The following is an 18,503-nucleotide window of genomic DNA, read 5'->3' as shown; positions in this document are numbered from 1 at the left end:
TAGAGGTTTTTAAGCAGAGGTTGGATGGCCATTGGTCATGATGCTTTAGCTGACATTCCTGCATTGGACTAGATGATGCTCAGGGCCCCTTCCAACTCTACACTACGATTCTAAAGAAGAAGGGCTTAAAGGAGGCTGAGGCACTAAATACTCTTATATACAGCAGGAAGATGTTCTAGACACAGAGGACAGCATGTCTGGGGACAGCCGTGGCGGGGAATAAGAGATGATAAAGCATGATGGAGCAAAACAGCAGGTCGCCTGCTACACAGAGTTGCAATGCTAACTTCCTTGCAGCAGTGCCTCTGCTGCTTAACCAGGAGCAAGAGGGACTAGGCAAGAGGGAGGCCAGGATGGTGTGGGCTCAACAGTGGGGCTATTCCTTTGCTCCTGCCACTGTAACCATGCCACAACAGCCTCCCCGCCATCTCCTCCTTCCCCTTCTTCCTCCTCACATTAAGCAGCAGTGAAACACCTGCCAGGATGTCGCAGCTGCACCCCACTGGGTGAACTCAGCTACTGTGATAGAGGAAGCAAGAAAATTAAGGTGTGGGATAGCACGTAGTTGGCACAATGTCATATAACCTCCCTGCAAACAAATCAGTATGGATGCTCCATAAATAACTGGTGTTGTCCCCGCAAACGCTGTGCAAACAAATCAGGATGAATGGCCAATAAATAGATTGTCTGGAACCAACTGTAGAAATGTGTCCCATTTGTTTGCTGCTTAACTCTGTTGTCTGTAATGGTAAGGCATCAAAATGGCTTTGCTGTGGCATAAAATTTATTCTATCAGCCACAGCCTTAAAGACCTAAGCCCCCAGACCAGCAACCCAGATGTAAAATGGATAACGGGGGGCATAAGAAGAAGGCATGAGTGAAGATATTTGCTCTTTGCTGCTTATTTTGACTAAGAAATACCACTTCGCTCAGCACAATATTGCAGTGACTGTTTTGGGGAAAGCAGCTGTTATTAGCAGTCCTCTCACTGCAGGCAGCAGACAACAATCCTTTCTCTTTGCTCTATCAATAGAACACAGCAGCTCATCTGGAAGTGGGAGGGGAAAGAACCTGTTTTGTGCATTGCTGTGCTAAGTTCCAGGAAAGCCAGTGTGCCATATGCAGAACACTCTTACCTTGGGAAGAGGTGAAATGAGGGGAAGAGGCAGAGAGACCCATGGCAGCTCCAGAATGTGGGTAGCAGCACAAGCCTGCATAGGCCCCAGGGCCACAGCCCTGAGCCACAAGCAGAGAGAGAATATTTTTGTCGGCTGATTCCATCCCCTGGGTGTGCTCAGAGCTTTGCCACTTACAGCACTATCTCCTTTCATGGCCCTGTCTGTGTTTTTGTCCATTTTAGAGAGCTCACTGAAAGGACTGCATGCTTTTTGATTTGAGGGGGAAATTGAACTTATCCCAGCTGAGGTAAGTGGGTAGCTTCTTACACTTGCTGCCTCAGTCTGTACATTACAGTGTGAGCCAGGTCTGCCCCCGGGTTTGAGTGGAGAGGTGAAAGCAAACAACAAATCTCTTTGGGGAAAGTGCTGGCTCTTTCAATCCTCAGTTTTAGACAACCCCAGTATGAAACAGTTGCATCTCAGTAAGCGTGGGCAGCTGATGTCATTATGTAAACTGTTCAGGCTCTTTGATTGGTGGTCTTTTCTGGCTAGTTCTTTGGGTTGCTTTTGTGCTTTGGTTTTGAGAAATGAGAGAGGCACACTGCAGCCATAAACAGTACAGTACAGCAGAGCTTTCTCAGGTGGTGCTGTGAGTGAATACCCAGAGAGGATCAGGAAAATTTGTGCCAAACCATGGCATGGCAAGAAATTGTGTTTCTGTGAATGACCTCTTGTAAATATAATATTTCTGATTCTCTCTTTTGTCTCATCAAGCTTTTGAAACCATGGAAAACCACTAGGCTGCGAGATGGAAGGCGGAAGAGATCTTTATGGAGACATTTGCCAGTGGATCCCATAAGAAGCTCCTTGAGGACATCTGAGCCAACTGTTGCAAAAGGCTTTCAGAAGCCGCCTGCTGTCAACTCCACGGTGTTCGTTGCATGAGCCCCAAGGGGTGAAGGCAGACGCTTAGTCTGAGAAGATGTACATAAAAGACGTTTACAGAACATGGCCCGGTCCCAGCTTGTCACACAGACTGGCCACTTCCCTGATCCTGGAGGGGATGTCTGGGGCTCCAGAGACTACTCACTGCGGTGGTTCCATTTGTGCCTAAGGTCTAATGTTGGGAGCCATGGCCCTTTCTTGAGATTATACGCAGAGTTTTCTCTCTTACTGAATTTTAACTCTAGAATCTTCATAGGTTTTTCCCACTCTCCAAGATGTGCTTGAGTCGAGGGCTGGGAGCTGGAGGCTCTGCTCTTCACATTCCAGTTTGCCCTGTCGGTCGCTCCGCCTGCACAGTGTTTGTTCCCTCTCATCCTCCCTGCAATGGAAAGCATGGGATGAAGAGAACTTCGACTAGGACCTAACACTGTTTCACCACTGAGATAAGAGGCCATAGGACTCTGAAAGGCAGTGCAAACTGGCTGACTATTGACTGAAGCAAATGCTGGCCAGGCATGTCTATCAGCCACCCCAAAGCCATCCTGAAGCCATTCTAAAGCATTCAAATGGCAGTGCTTTCCGTTGTTAGTGTTGTGCATTGTTTTATGTATGCCTGGGGATTATTTTTATTTCAAAAACAGCCTTAATCATTCCACTTTTATTTATGCGTATACCTCATCAGCACCCAGCAACTGGGGGTTTGGATTTATTTTAAATTTTCTTTTTTTCTCTTTTTTGTGAGGTTCTTTTTTGTTCTCAGTTTTTGTTTTTTACTTTGTATCGAACATACTGTTTTTCCTCTTTGCTTTGTCCTGCGTTAGCACATGGACTGTTGTCGGTAGAAGCAATAGAGTGCAGAAGGCTACAAAAAAGAGCACAATCCAGTGTGATGAGATCAGGAGAGCTTGCCTCTGCCATCCTCCTTCCTACTACTACTGTGCAATTCAAGTCCTTCTTAAGCCATTACCAGTGGGCATGCTCAGAACGATGGAGGAGCTCCCTGGGGGCAGGATGTTGCTGAACCTGCTGGCGAGGAGCTCCTGGCACTGTTACCCGCGAGAGCCGAAAAAAACCCCTGTGAAACGGCTCCTCTTTTCCTTTGCTGTAAAGAATCCAGCAAGTGTATGGATGCTCTGGCTCCCATTTGTCTGCGCTGTCTGTTTCCTGCCCGTCTCTCGTCCACACTGAGCATGCTCAAGAGCAACAATTCATTGGTGTGACCCATAGGAGCTTCCATTCACCGTGGGTAACAGCAAAATGATTCTCATGTCTAATGTTCTATGCAATGAAATAACAAAACAAAAAAAAAGTTTAAAAAAACAACTGTTAATATTTAATAAGTTCAATGTTATGTATAAGGATTTAATTGCAAATGTGCTATTGAGAAACTGGATAGGTATCTTTATATCGAACACCTGTGCGTATGAAGTTTTCAATTAGTGGCATGCTTGACCCATCCGAGGGACACTTTTGCCAAAGGGTAGCCATAGAGCCGGTGACTGTCTCTGTCTGTTGTAGAGCATGGCTTGCTACTTCTCTGCACGGTTTCATCTATTTAGAATGCTTGCCGTTCTTTGCTTGAGGTTTTTTTTTTCTCTCTCTCTCTCTCCAGTTGATTCATCATCACTTCTGAATGCCATTAGCAGATTTATGCACTTGTTATTGAAGGCCTGTCAGTGACACCATGAAGCATAATTATCCTGCAGAATGTAACACCAGATGTGTCCTGTGGAACTCCATTAACTATTGGTCCTTTGCCACATCCTTCCCTGGAGTAGCCATTAGTGTCCAGTTCAAGGGTCTTCCTGGGCTTTCTTGAGACCTGAAGCACATTCCTCCTGGCCAAAAAAATATTAAGCCCAAATTTATCTTGGTTCGAGAGCACCACAGGCTGGGGGAGGTGTTCCAAGACTCAGTTACCCCAATAAATTCTGCATGGACAATTTGAGCAGTGTGGCATCGGTTAGTGCAAAGAAAGCACCTTATTCCCCTCCCCTAAGTTCAGAACCTGGGAAACAGCAGTGATGTCTCCTGTTCCCACAAGCACAATGTTAATGAATAAAGACCTACTAAACGGCAGCTCATGACAATGGGAGGCTGACAGCCACTGAGCGGTGCAGTTTAAGCTGAAGTAGGTTCCAGAATAGAGACCGTTTCAACTCACTTCCGCCATACCAAGCACCCTTGGTGCAATGATGGTGCAGGGCCTTTCCCTCATGGTAAGACTCAAAGGCAGAGCTCTGCAAAAATTGGAACAAAACTGTATGAGCTTTTTCTGACAGAGGAGAAGGGGAAAGGTTAAGAGGCAACTACCTCTGTTACACGAGAGGTTCTTGCAAACACAGAAGTTTGTGACATTTTTAAGAGAACCTGACAGATCAGTGAGTCTAAGGGCCACGTCACCCGTTTTGCAGAGGCAAACCTGGGTACCAACTGGATACTCAAGGAGCAGCAGCTCACCAGGACTCCTTGACTCGTATTCCTGGTTTATTTGATACTTAAAACACACTTGCAAAATGTGTTTCACGCTTTCACGCTTTTCTATTTTATGTGAGCGCTTAAAAAAGGAGCATGCTGAAAAAGGAATGTATGCTGTGGCCCTTAGGCAGCTGGGGGTTGGAATCACATGAGCTCTCTACAGTAATTAATCCAGGTCTGCATTATTTTGATATAAGCCTTAATGTTACAAGAGACTCATGTGAACAGCTAGCATATAGTATGGTTCATCTTCTAACTAAAAAGAAAAGAGGACTGTGCGAGGACTGTGCGAAAAGAGGACTAAGCAAAACTGTAAAGGCAGACATGTTTGCATGGTTCCCATGGAGTGCACTTGGGGAAGACTCGCACTTTGCAACATCTTTGGCCAGCAGTGGCCTCTCCTTGTCATCTTAGAGAGCACATTCACACAGCAATTGCCTGTGCTCCTAGTTTGTCACTATGGTGCCCAACTAGAGATCTGGCCAAAAGCCTTAGAAAAGGCAGGTCCCTTTTTGCCTGAGACACCTATGCAATGAGAACCAGTGTCTGCCTGAGGGAGACACAGTCATCCCCACCAGCTGTGTGGATGGATGAAGGGGACCAGGGTCAAAGTCTACAGGGTAGAAGCTACACGGGCAATGCAACTGCACCTGATACCCAAATGGGTCTGGTGCAGACATGATGTTGAGTTGCAAATCTAAAAATATTAGTAGGAAGGTCTGTTGATGGTAGTTCAGCTGTTTGCTAAGAACCCAGCTTCTCAGTCAAGATGCAGATATACTGCCTACACAACTTTTGGCACTATCTTCCCCTCCTGCTCTGGTACCATTGAGTGACCTCTAAGCCTTAAGTTATTCCTTCCCATGGATTACAAGGTGGGGAAAGTTATCATATGTATGTAGACTAGAGGCTGTCTTCTAAAGTAGCCAAGCCAGGGTATTTTACCAGCGTGGAATGCTTTGTAGAACAAAGGCCAATCATTTGATACAGCAGTTGGCTTAGGACATGGAAATTCATGTAGGAGATAAAGGCAGAGGCCATGCTTTCAAGCTGGCTGCCTCTTGAATTCCTTGCACTGTTGAATTGGTTACTCTACTAATAAAAGCATAAGCAGGTACTTGGGCCCTACCTCACTGTGCTGTCTCATTGGAGGAGACCAGAAAATGTCACCTTAGCTTCAGAGAATGCTAGTTGAGTTTTCCATGGGCAAGGAAACTGCACACTCACCTTGTTGGCAATCACCCATTGTAAAGACCCAGTTTTGGCAGCAGTCTGTGTACCTGTTTGGTTCATCTTGGAGTTGTGGCCACCATAGCAGTTATGGAGTTCATGGATCTTTCTGATGATAGACAGACTGGAAATAATTCCAAGTAGAAGGGGTGGCAGCTACTCATAGTGGACCTACATACAGGATGGAAGGCTTGGTTGGTAAGCATATGTTCTTGGCAGCTGCTTCAGCTTGGATGGCAAGCTGGGGTAGAGACTCCCAAAATGGAGATTTGCTTCCAACTTGAGTCAAACAAGGCATTTGGTAGCAACAACTGCAAGTTTCTCCACCCAGCTCCTTCCCTGCCACTCAGGCCTCCCCTGTTCCCCTCCCCCCCCCCAATATACAAAGGATTACCCACAATGACAAGTGCAAAATCTGAGGATGCTTCTTCAGGGCTCTAGGTTGAATTTGTGTCCCCTACAGGTTTTCTCAACAGTGGCTGCTACAACCTCCCTCCCTCCCTTCCATTGTAAATATTTGTACAGTGTGTAAAATAATAAAACTAAATTAAAAATCTCATGTGGTATGAAGAAAAAAAAAAGAAAAACAACAACTCACAGGCCCCTTTTCGGGGGCTCCATCTCACCAACCAGCACACCTGCCAACTCTTGCTTTTGTGTACAAAAGATCAACAAACAAAGCCTGGTGTTTGTGACTGGCTCCTTTGGACTGTTCCTCTTCTTGCAAAGCATAGCAGAGTCTTGTAGAGTTGTTGTGGCTGTCACATGACATGTACCTTTCATGCCCTCGTCCTGCCTCCCATGTATCTTGAGTTGTTCCCTTATTCTTTTTTATTTTTATTATCTTGGAGGCAGGAGGGGTTCTGTATAAAAATTAATTTTAAAAAATACCAACCACCACCCATCAAACAAAAGAAGAAGTTTACAGTTGTAAGTGCAATGACCTAAATCCTTTATCTGAACATTGTAAATGATGTGTGTGTCCTGCTGTGCTCTGTGAGAACTTGTAGTATTTCAGTGTACCACCTCATGTATTGTGATTCCGTATGGGAAGTTGCCCTACAAGGTATTTCTGTGGAAAACAGAATAAAAGGACTTAATATGATTCACAAGGCTGAGTCCATACCTGCTAGGGGCACATAAAGTTAGGGTGGTTGTCCCCCCCCCCCCCGGGGGGGTTACCTAGATTTGAAAGCAGTGTAAACTTTCCTTGCTTCTCCATACACTTCCTTCTAGAGCCTAGTTTTCAGATTGGTGGTACAGCCAGTGCTATTTTTTCTAGAAAAGGAGGTGCTGGAACTCTCTTACAGTGGTAATGGTGCCCTCCTCAGAGGTGCCGGAACAGAGTTCTGCTTAGTTCCGGTTGTGGGAGGGGGAAAGCCCTGGGTACAGCCATATCTGGACAGCACTCCTTCAGACTATGGACAGTTCCTGTAGCTGAATGTAACTGAAAATGGCCTGGACACACAGAAAACCACCACTCTGATAACGAAGCCAAAACTGATGAGCATCAGTCGCTGCCTTATAGATTGCAGCTGTCACAGACCTAGTCAGCACATGAGGCTGCCATGGTCAAATTAGTCTGGGTCTTTCCCAATTCTAAAAGGAGAGCTGTACCAGCTGGAAAGGGCCATCTATGCACCAGCCATCCTGACCACAGTGTACCAGAATGGAGGTGGTTTTACGTGCCACAGCAAGGTGCACACACACCCATGGCTCCAGATGCCTCAAGAGTCCTTTCACACACACTCATCCAGCAAGAGATCCAATATGCACAGTAGAGGATTTGCTCCCCACCCTGACTGTATTCAAAGGAACATGTAACACAAGTATTACAGTCAGCCATCTATCTGTATGTCCACAGGGTCAATTTGTGTGATCAGTCCCCCTCGGGAGGGGAAAAAGGGGGAGGGAAGAGCACCCAGAATGGTTCTTTGTGTGTACAATGTGCTTCTCCCTTTGCACTAAATAACATTCCTGCATTACTGAAAAATCCCAGAGAGAAGCCAGGCTTTAACTGGGAATAGGGGCTGGGGCTGGTGTCTCTTTCTTTTACTGCATCCATAAGCATAATGTTGCAGTGCCAGGCCAACCCAACAAGCAGTATAGATGGATGCCTCAGGCATCAGACGTCAGCTCTAGGGATGGGGGGTGGCAAGTTACACACACAGATATCCAGTGGAGTCCTGACTGATGAAAGCAGACAGCTTGTGACTGCTGTAGCTGTAACAGATCTAGTCACATCGTGAGTGCCCAAATCCTGCTCCCATCATTCCCAGATTCCCTGCTACATCACATATTCCCAGGGCCTTGATAAGCATCAATGGCTTCCTGAGGATCCTGATTGGACTGACTTGCATCTTCATGATAGGTGAGCTCATGAAGTTGCTTCACATGGTCAGACACTGACCCCTGGTCCCACTAGTCCAATACTGTTTACTCTGGTGGACAGCAGCACCCCCACCTGAGCCTCGGGCAAAGGTTTTTGCCAGCTCTGCTAGCAGAGGTCTCTTAACTGGTGATGCCAGGGATTGAAACTGGGATTTCTGCACTTCCATGGAGTGACAGCCCTTCCCGTAAATCCAGACTTGCTGTGCCTAGATTTGCTACTAATCCATTAATCACATCACCCTGCCGCATTCAATAGACAGAGTTCCAGGTCTTTCAGACAAATCCTTTAGGACAGGTAGCTGAGATCTGTGCTCCACCAGAAAGGTACCTGGTCTAGCCCCTGCAGATGTCATCTGGGTAGTCATCAATAGCAGACCCAGATAGAACATGTTACAGTAGTCTAGCCGTGAGGTCACAAAAGCATATTTGCTAGGTTTGGGTAGCATTAAAAAGGGTATCCCAAAATGTAGTCAGATGTATCATAAGGCTATGAATCAGAAAAGCTAGAGTAGTCGCAGTCAGGGATGAGGGGAATCGTGATTCAACAACAAGGCTATCCTACAGGGGAAATGCCATGAGCAGATAGAGCTATGCCCTACAAACCAGCAGTGAGTAAGACCACTCTAAAGGATACAAATGGTGGCAAGGGGCATCATAAAGTCACTCAAACAATATGAACTATTTGATGAACAATGTGGAAGCCTGCAGAAAGGTTTCATGAGTTCAACAGGTAGAAATGGTTTATTTCTACCTCCAGGTCAAGATCACTAACAAGGACCACAAATGATATTGCCAAGTTTGGGGGAGGAAAAGGGAAACATTTTTAAAGAGTCTGGAAAAATAAATGGTATTGGGAAATGCAGAAGAAACAGAATCAAGGAGGCTTCCTTGGAGAAGCTTTAAAACTAATCCATCACTGGTTAGTAGCTAACATGCTACCTACCTACAGATGATGTTGGGCTATACAGTTCCCATCTCTAACCACTGGCCATGCTGGCTGGCAGTGTTGGGAGCTCAAAGTTAAACAATTTTCAGAAGGCACCACTTTAGTTCTTGCTACGGTGGTGAGCCTGGACCCAATATTGATATTCTCTCTCTCTTTTAACCAGGGACAGAATTACTGTGGGTTTAAGGCTGTCCAGGACTTTCCCAAAATAATCCCTGTGTTGGTTTTTTTAATTTAAAAATTCACAGCCAAAGGACCCAATTTCTCCACATTTCTATGTCTTTGTATGATTTTAGGCGGGGTTGTGTTATAAAAAAGAATGGCGTCTTTGACTTCTCAGAATTGCTTCTGCTGCTTTTCCAGCGCACACACACAGAGTGCTCAAATCGACTTCAGGTACAGACATAGTTCATATCACCACCAAGGCTTTAAACAAGCACATTACATGTCAGGAATAGCATGGAAGAGGATGCCCACCTGCTGCTGTCTCCAACCCTGAGGCTGCAAGGGCTTAAAGCATCAAGGCCTGTCAAAGACATTGCTTCTCTCAGAAAGCCAATTACCCTGCCCCCTCTTCTTCTTTTAACTGTTTATCCCTCTCCCATCATACCTGGGTCTCTCTCAGCCCACCCACTGCATATGGATGCAGCTCCCACTCAGTGCCTGCAGAGCCATCTGCCACCGAGTGCTTCCTGTTGCAGTTCAGCTGATTAGCAGCACACAGGAAGCGCCAATCTGGAAGGTGTGATTTGTCATTCCACTCCAGTCACCCTGCCGTGGGGGCAGCTTCCCACTCGGCTTTGCAGGGCGAGGTTTTCTCCTGACCCTGAGATATTGGCTGGCTGGATTAGCAGGGAAGCTGCTCCCATAGACCTTAAGCCATTATTAACAAGCTGGGAAAGGGTTGGTGCCTGCCTCCGGCAGACACTGCCTCCTGCTAGGAGCCCCATCCATTCACATTTTCAGGCGGCTGCCTGCAGACCCAGGAGCTGCACAGCTTTCCTGTGGGAGTCACATGGCATGTGCTATTCCCCGTTCAAGTACTGGCGCAGGAACATTTAGTCCCACGCAGCCAGAGTTGGCAAGAGCTTGTGCGAGGCACCCCTTGTTTGCCAAGAGAGGTGTCTGCATTGATTCCATGGAGTCATGAAAGCGACGTGTGTGCCCTTCTGAGATGAAAGTACAGTGCATGAAGTGACAGCCAAAACCAAGCAAATCACTCTTCCTTTCCAAAGCTGCAGGTGCTGGGCACCCAAGCGGGTTAGATGGATAGCTAGATCTGTTGCAAAGGCAAGACGAGAGGAACTGCTCATGAACAATCTTTCACAGTTGAATTATAAATACTTAAAGGGGGGGGGAACGGGCTGTGAGGAATTATGGGATGCAGGAGTATCCATAGTTCAAGTGCCATACACACAAAAACCAATGGTCTCACTCTACAAACTTTTGGACCTATTCCATTTTCTATAACCCCTCCTTCCCTCCACTGACTGCCAGCAGCCTGCTTTTTCCTCAAAGGACACCCCTTCTGTCACCTTCCACTCCATGTGGTAAAATCAGCTTATCATAGCACCACAAATAACACAGTGGACCACAGAGCAGCTCGGGCCTTCCCTCTCCCCCTTGACTGCTGTCTAGCAGAATCACTAAGAACAGGATCCAGATGCTCAGTCCTTGGTAGGGCACTGGAGAACCCAGTGACCTTGCCCTCTTCCCAGTCCCTTTATGAAAACAGCAGAGCTAAGCAATGCTTCACCATCTGCTAAGCATCACAAGAACAGATACAGCTGATGCACAACTTTCATTGAGCAACATCAGTGATGGTAAAGGAGCATCCAAGCTGTGGTGTTGTTGTTTTTAAAAGCTCTCTTACAGAAACAATTGGAAATGCTGAAGCAGCCCAGGGATTCATACCAGCACACAGTGCAGAAAACAGTGGTAGCAAGACAAACTGCAGCTCCATAATTGCTAAAACACAACCTAAGGGTGAAGGAATTACAAGTGACTTTCACATGCAATGGACACAAATTGGAAGAGGCTTTGATAATTGGCTTGCCACCCTGCCTGTGGAGCTGCTAAAATTGTAAATAAGATCCAAAAACAGTTATATTGGCATGAGATTTGGTGTCCCTTTCTATTATTCCTGAATGCCTAGTGTGAGCCCCACACTGAACGGCATGTGGGTTTTTACTCGGCTGGACTTTACTCAAACATGCCTGAATGTCACTGTGACTGAACTGGAGGTATCAACCACACCAAACCTATGTCACTACTTTTAAAAACAAAGCTGTTTTCATTTCCATTAGGTCTGGTATTTTTTTTAAAAAAAAAGTACATTCACAATTCAAGCTAGTAGCAGCAGAATCGCTGAACTTCATTTGACTTTTGCAAAGATAAAATTCAGATTGGAAGTAGTAGGTGGTTGAACAACCCTCATAAAAATGTAGGCTTTTCGTTCCAAGTTCCTGGCAGCCAGATGATTGCAGAAACAGTTTTAAATTTGCTGCCTCTCCCCGCCGCCGCCACCTACACAGAAAATATGAGTCAAATTCATAATAAACACAAGCACGACATTTATTTAGGAAAGTAAAGAAACAATTTAGGATGAGAGGAGAATAAGGAGAAGTACGGGGCTAACGTTGTGGGGTGGCCTATTTTAAGCCACTGTCCTTGAAGCCCCGCCACGAGGATCTTCGCCTGCAACACATTTTTAAGTGATTGCAAATTCACATTAGAGTGGGGGAAAGGGTCGGTTTAGAAAGAAAAGAGCACCAACGGGCCGGGTGGTCAGAGACGTCCACGCCAAGCCGAGGCTTCGCCTTGCAACACAGGAAGTCCTGTCTCCAGATAAAAGGAATGACCAGGCTTCCCACTGAGCAGCGCGCGCTGACTTTGACGGGCAGGTCCATAGCCAATAGAAGTAGGCGGGACCGAAAAGGAACAGCCCCACCCACCCTGGAGGTACCGAGCGGAAGGTGACCGAACTTCGAACCTCCGGGACTGGGCGCAGCGGCAAAGGAGATGGAACCACCGGTAGGAAACGCGGGGGGGGGAGGGGGGTTCCCCGGGTCCGCCCCCCCAAGAGGATGCGGGGGGTGGGCTGCGCCCGCCTGAAGCAGCTCCTGCTGCTCGTTCAGCAGACCTTCCCACAATGCTCCGCGGGCGGGTGTGTTTGTGTGTTGGGGCTCCCAGCATCCCCTTCGGAGGGGCACGAACGTGTGAATGGGCTCCCTTCTGCTGCTGCCACGCTAGCTGTCCGCATAGGATTGTTCCTGGGGGCGGGATACGGGCCGCGCTCCAAGGCTGCTGGCTCCTTTCTCTCCCCCGGCCCCCGCTTTTAAGAGCTGCGAGATGAGCACAACTGCAACATGTGAAACAACTCTTCTCCACAGGCACACCCGGCCAATATGGAGATGTAATTGGGGGTGGGTGGGGAGAATGTGGCAACTCTTCTTTATATCTCCAGGCAAAAGGAAAAAAACAAAAACTTCCTTTCGCAGTACTTCAGCATCCCTCTACTCTCCCCCCCCCCTAAAAAAAAAATTCACGTGCACACAAGGTGGGAACCGTCACAGCTCTAAAATATTTGTTTTTTAGCGTGTTGACCTGGCATGATTTAAGAACCCTGAGCGCATGGGTGACTGGATGTGGCACGAATTTAGGATGCTACAGGGGGAAAGTCTTAAGGTGGCGGCAGAGAGGGGAGTGGTTATCTTTATTCTTTGTCACCACACTGTTGTTCCCATATATCAAGTGGATTATTAGGGTAAAGTTCCTCACTTGCTTCGGAGAAGGGAGGACTAAGTGTATGAAGTAGCTGTTGTAGCAGAGAGAACTGGACTTTGAACTCTTGGACTAAAGGAGTCCTGTTGCTTTAGGGTAGGAGTGGCTGACCTGTGGCTCTTGGACACAGTGTGGCAGGTAGATTGGGTGGAGGTGTCCCTCTGCTCAGCTCTGCTGGCCTCCACCTGCACAGTGGCATCCACATCAGTCTGCCAGTATGGACCCCCCTGTTCTGCCTGCTGAGCCTGCAAGTGTATGGAAGTGCCACTGGCAGGATCCCTGTCAGCAGCGGCCCACACAAAGCCCCAAAATCGGGTGATGTGAAGGCAGGGAAGGGCTGAACCAGCCTGAGATCCATTGCATTGCAAGTCAGCCTCACTGCTGATGGTACCGGACCCAGTCTCCATCCAACTGCTGCACTAGCTCCAGGCATCCCCACACCTTCCACCCTGGCCAGCCGAAACAGCATGGGTGTAGCTAATCAATAAAAACCAGCAAAATACATAGCTAACAGGTTCTGCCCTCCCTAACAAAAGTCCTGCCCCCCTAACAAAAATCCTGACTACGCCCATGGCAGCCATGGCAATCTGATAAACAGCACTTCTGTCTGCTCAGGGTTTGGATTTTGCAGCCTAAATGATGTTGGACTCTCAACTCCTATAATCTCTGACCATTGGTCATGTTAGCTGAGGTGGAGTCTAACAACATCTGGAGGGCCACAGGTTCCCTATCCTTGGTTTAGAAAAAAACACAAAGGGGGAGCTGGGGGAGCAGGAAGGGTATAGGAAGAGTTCTTCCTGGACACCTTTCCAAACAAAATTCTGTAGTTGCCAGTGGCCCAAGGTTATTCCCTGATGGCACAGATAAAATGTTAATGAGCAAGGGAGGCAGGGAATGTTTTTACCCTTCTCCTATTTAGCTTCAATAACAATTGATGTCTCTCTTTTGCATGGAAGTTGCTGATTCGGGATCCTCACATGCTTGTGAACTTTTCAGATAGAAGGAGTGATAACTGGCCTTTAATTACCATGTGATTGCCTGCCCTGCCTTTCCAAAGTAAATAGTGTGCCAAATGTAGCTATTGAAACTTTGTCCTTTCATGTTTCAATTGCTGCGGGCCTAGAGTGTCACACATTAACTTGGGCTGCTGGGCTGATGAATGTATTGGTAGTTGAAAGAGCACCTTTGCTGCAGCACCTGCAACTTGGTACAGAACAGACTTCCTGGTTCTGTCTGTTTCAAAAACAAGTAGACAAGAAACATCCAGCTCTTGTCTGTTTTGGATTGCAAACTTGGGACAAAACAAGTCTTGTGTGTCACCTTAAAGATTAACTAAGGACCCAAAATGTTCCAGGAGAAAGGACTTCTAAGTAACATATATTGTGTATTGGTTGTGGTGGGAATGAAAAAAGAAAACTGAGCAGGAGACAGGGAGAAACATACACCCTATATCAGTGTGGCATCTTAATTTGCTCAGAAGCAGGTGATGAGCTTCTCTTTCCTATCTGCAGCAGTGATGTGATTTTTCCTGTATGCACATCAGTACATCTGCTTAGGTAAGAAAAGAAGTTAGGAGCAGCTGCTACAACCTTCCTCTAACCTGCAGAAGGCGCAAAGCCAGGACTGCTATGTCTCCAGCTAGCTGTGTGCTCTCTCCTTCAACTCACCAAAGTGTCCCCACCTTACATGCTTCCTGCTCTCTGTTCCAGCTTCTCACCCGGAAGCAGTTGTTACTTGCCATGAGCAAAGGGCTAATTGCAAGCATGTTTGTGTTGCTTTTACCTGGAGTTGGTCCCAACTAATTATGCTGCTGCTTTCTTTTTATTGTGCAGTTGTTGAATGACGCAGAGGAGATAGCTGCTTTGTATCGTGAGCTTAGCCAGTTCCCATCTCTTTCCAGTGCCTCTATTGGGCCAGAGGTAACAACTCAGTATGGTGGGAAATACTGCAACGTTTACACAGGTAAACCCTCTCTCTCGTAGTTGCCAACATTAGTTGAGACCCATGTTATATTGCAATTCACTTCGGGATGCCTCATGAGAAGCAATGAGTACATTTTTCTTTGCCTTGCCTTGAACCATCACTCCTGACAAAATAAACCAGGAGACTAGCTTTTAGCACCAGGGTTTCTGTGGCTTTGACTGGCTGATTCCTGTGCTTCAGTATCAAACCAACTTTCATCTTCCTCTGATGATCATAAGAAATAAAGCCCAAAGATAGAGCTGTTGGCATTCTTCACTCTGAACCAGGAATGGGCATGATGGGCCTTTATACATACATTCAATGTATAGGCGACCCTATAACTGAAGTTCTCTGGGCAGCTTAATGGGATTTAAATCACACACAGAGAGACCAAAATTAACAGTAAAACAAACTACAATCCGCATCATTACATAGTCACAAATCACATTAAAACAGGTCCCTGGGTATGGTCTGAATGCACATGAGGTCACCGCTTTGCTGAAGCTAAGCAGGCCTGAGTATGGTCAGTGTCTGGATGGGAGACCATCTGCCAACCACGTTGCGAGCCATGACAGAAGAAGAGTGGGATATAAATGTAGGAAAGTAAATAAAATATTTTTTGCAGCAACAAATCAATGTAAAATGGGGGGGGGGGGTGCCAATGGAATAAAATCTGCGGAAGTCAAACTAGGATGAAATCATAACTTTAGACATGGGGAAATAAAGTTATTTGACTGGAAATATATTAAGGTAGGTTGACAGGCAAGTCTCTTGTGTGGGGAGACTCTTCTTGTCTGCTCCTGGTCTTGCCTGAAATAGTTGGGGGAAGAGGAGGATGGGACAGTGATGTTGGGATTTTTTTTGTGGTAGAGGAAGATTGGTTCTTTCTGTGGTAGGCTAGACAGAAACTGAGTTCTCTCCCTCCCTTTACAGAGTGGTCTCAGCGAGACTTGGAAAGAGCTGAAAATATAAAATTCTGCCATCAGTACCTCATCTTCCATGACAGCCACTCCATTGTGTATTCAAGCCCCTCTGGCAATTGCACGGAAATCAAGGGAGAGTAAGTCTCTTGCTTGTTGTGTTTCACCACGCTTTCTGCAGAAACAGCAGATCACTACCCGAAGCCTTGTGCTGAAGGGGGTCTCCCAAGGATCAGCACAGCCTTGAACCTCCAGTGCCAGGGATACATGCTCTGCACCAAAACAATCCGAATCCTTTAATGAGATCAGACTGCTTTATTTTCAAAATTATTTGAGAGTCCATAATTTTGGACCGAAGGGGCCTCTAAGGCAGCTGACGGAAAATCAGAACACTAAAACAATGGTTAAGTGCCCTAATCGGCAATATCTAGCACTGTCAGAAGCCACAGGGAAAGACAAAACTGCAAACCTGTCCAGCAGCATATACTTACTGAACAGGAACTTCTGGAAAATCCCAGATTTTGCTGCTTACTAAAGATAAGCAGGCCTTGGTTGGCAGGGGTGTTCCACAGCTGTGGCACCACACTTAAAAGGCTCTCTCTTGTGTCATCCTGCCCTGGGGAGACATGTGAGGCGAGGTAGTTCTTCTAATACATTATATGTATTGCCATACATTTACTTTATTACCAAATGACAATGGAGATGATCCACACGACCCATCCATCCCTTTCAATATCCTAGCTTGGTGTGCTTCCAGAGCCTCTTGGGCTGCTCCCCTCAGGCCTAGCCGCCATGGCCAGTGATCTGAACTGATGGGGAGTGGGGAGCCCAACAACACCTGGAGGGCCACATGTCCCCTGCTTGTCCTAGAAGGATGGGCACAGTCTGAGCTGCCTTCCTTTCTGGTACCTTCTTCGTCCTGGCCTGTGCCTGACCAAAGCCATCTTTCCTAAGCTAACCATGCTGTTTTCCTTCTTAGGCTGCTCAGTCGGGACTCTCCCAGTGGAGCCCAGAAAGCCGTTCTACGAAAGACTAGCAACACCAAAGGCGAAGAGAAACAGTTCCTAGAGGTATATATAGCTGGCTTGAAGAAAGCTGAGAGAAGAGACTTATACCCTGGCTCTCTAATATGTTTCAGAGATGCTCTGGCCCTTCATTCCCAGAGCAACATGGCTTCATATTTGGCCTGTTTGCTCAGTGATTCTCAAACTATCTGTCATGCTTCCAACCCGGGAGGCAGTTGTATGGCACTCTGACTTGAGTGGCTTTTGCTTCTTTTTGTTTGAAAGGAAAGGGGTCAGTTTGTGCCTCTTTCATGTGGCTCAGAATAGGTCCGGTCTCTGAGAAGACATTGGGTACATAAGCAAAGGGGTTCAGAGACTAGATCTGCCATGTGTCTGCTCCCACAGGTGTGGGAAAAGAACCGCAAGGTGAAGAGCATCGAGTTGACAGCCCTGGAGAAGCATGGCCAAGTGTACGAGGACGGTGAGATTTCCTTGCAGCTCTGTTTCCATTTGTAAGAGACAAGAGAAGAGGATAGCTAGGCCTCAACATTCATCCTTTCCTTGCAGCTCGGGAGTGCTGGTGGTGGTAGGGTGTTCTCCGATATCCCTGATATGCATTGATAAGGGAAGTCATTTTTGTCCTGTTTGAAAAGGGGACTTGGGAAACCTAGGAATGCTTCTGGTCATTGAATTTTTGATTAAGGTCAGTCAGTGAAATCTATCGTCATCTTGTTCCCTGCCCCAGACCAATTTGGCTGCTTGGCCTGGTCACACTCCGAGACGCACCTTCTCTACGTGGCGGAGAAGAAGCGCCCCAAGGCTGAGTCGTTCTTTAAGCCAAAAGCCCCTGAGCTGAGCAGTGAAGAGGAGCTGGCCAAGACAGAGCGACGAGATAAAGCCATTAAGGTAGAAGGAACTTCTGCTTTGCCTTGTGTCCTGCGAGCCATTATTTCAGTTTCTCTTCATCATCACCATATGCCATTTTTTTCCCATATTCAAAGCAGCTCTGTTCATAAGGCGATGCACTACCAATTACACTTATACCTGAAATGCAGTAAAGCTAATGCTTGCATCCTGAACAGTTGGCTCTGAGGGAGCAGTTGCCTCCAAAGGTGATGTCCCTGCAGTGGAACTGCGGAGTTTGTAAGCAAATGTGTGTGTGGGCTTCTCACTCTTCAGGAAGTGGGAAGCACTTGACTGACGCCAAGTTGAAAACCAGTGATGCGGGCCCTGGCAATCTCCCAGGCAGGTGAGACTCCCTTTGGTGTCACTCGAGCTGCCTCTGCATCAGGATCTCTCATTGCTTTTCCTAGGGAGAGCAGTTTGTGTTCTACGAAGACTGGGGGGAGACCCTGGTGGCTAAAAGCACTCCTGTGCTGTGTGTATTGGACATTGAGAGCAACAACGTTTCGGTCCTGGAGAGCGTTCCAGAGCACATCTCCCCTGGGCAGGTCAGTATAGGATAAACTGAGGGAGAAGGTTGGCACCCAGTTAGATAAGGGTATTTTTATTTATTTTAAATACTTGCAATCTTCCTTCTAGCTCCAAGGAGGGTCTCTAAAAGCAACTTACAGAAGATTTCCACATGTTTGGTATCTGGAACAGAAACAATGTGGAGTCATCCTCGGTGTTGCCTGCTCCCCCCACCCCCAAAAGTGTTATTTCCCAACTCCAATACTATAATAGCTGTGCCAAAATGACTAGGATATAGTGGGAAGGACTCTGT

General features: G+C 46.9%; 3 protein-coding genes across 6 annotated transcripts in view; 2 read left to right on the top strand and 1 right to left on the bottom strand.

The window, feature by feature from the left end:
• Positions 1–6,876, top strand: part of BSN (bassoon presynaptic cytomatrix protein) — a 191,370-nt gene extending 184,494 nt beyond the window's left edge. For 2 of the 4 annotated variants that reach the window (XM_083429270.1, XM_083429268.1), the window contains exons 12-13: positions 1,361–1,425; positions 1,893–6,876. The gene's annotated coding sequence lies outside the window, so the exon portion shown is untranslated. The remainder of the gene's footprint in view (positions 1–1,360; positions 1,426–1,892) is intronic. The other 2 variants (XM_083429269.1, XM_083429267.1) reach the window with 1 other exon arrangement.
• Positions 1–18,503, bottom strand: part of LOC310672389 (taste receptor type 2 member 39-like) — a 185,994-nt gene that overhangs the window by 110,309 nt on the left and 57,182 nt on the right. The window lies entirely within an intron of this gene.
• The window catches only part of APEH (acylaminoacyl-peptide hydrolase), a 66,461-nt gene continuing 59,734 nt past the window's right edge, over positions 11,777–18,503 (top strand). Inside the window, exons 1-7 of the mRNA XM_083427002.1 lie at positions 11,777–12,141; positions 14,724–14,853; positions 15,787–15,913; positions 16,753–16,843; positions 17,183–17,258; positions 17,523–17,683; positions 18,091–18,228. Coding sequence (XP_083283128.1) covers positions 12,130–12,141; positions 14,724–14,853; positions 15,787–15,913; positions 16,753–16,843; positions 17,183–17,258; positions 17,523–17,683; positions 18,091–18,228 — 735 coding nt within the window. The 5' untranslated portion in view covers positions 11,777–12,129. The remainder of the gene's footprint in view (positions 12,142–14,723; positions 14,854–15,786; positions 15,914–16,752; positions 16,844–17,182; positions 17,259–17,522; positions 17,684–18,090; positions 18,229–18,503) is intronic.

The sequence above is a fragment of the Podarcis tiliguerta genome (assembly GCF_965153285.1).
Source record: "Podarcis tiliguerta genome assembly, chromosome: 2".
Lineage (NCBI taxonomy): Eukaryota > Metazoa > Chordata > Lepidosauria > Squamata > Lacertidae > Podarcis > Podarcis tiliguerta.
The sequence above is the reverse complement of the archived record's forward strand: the minus strand, read 5'-3'. Positions and strand labels throughout refer to the sequence as shown.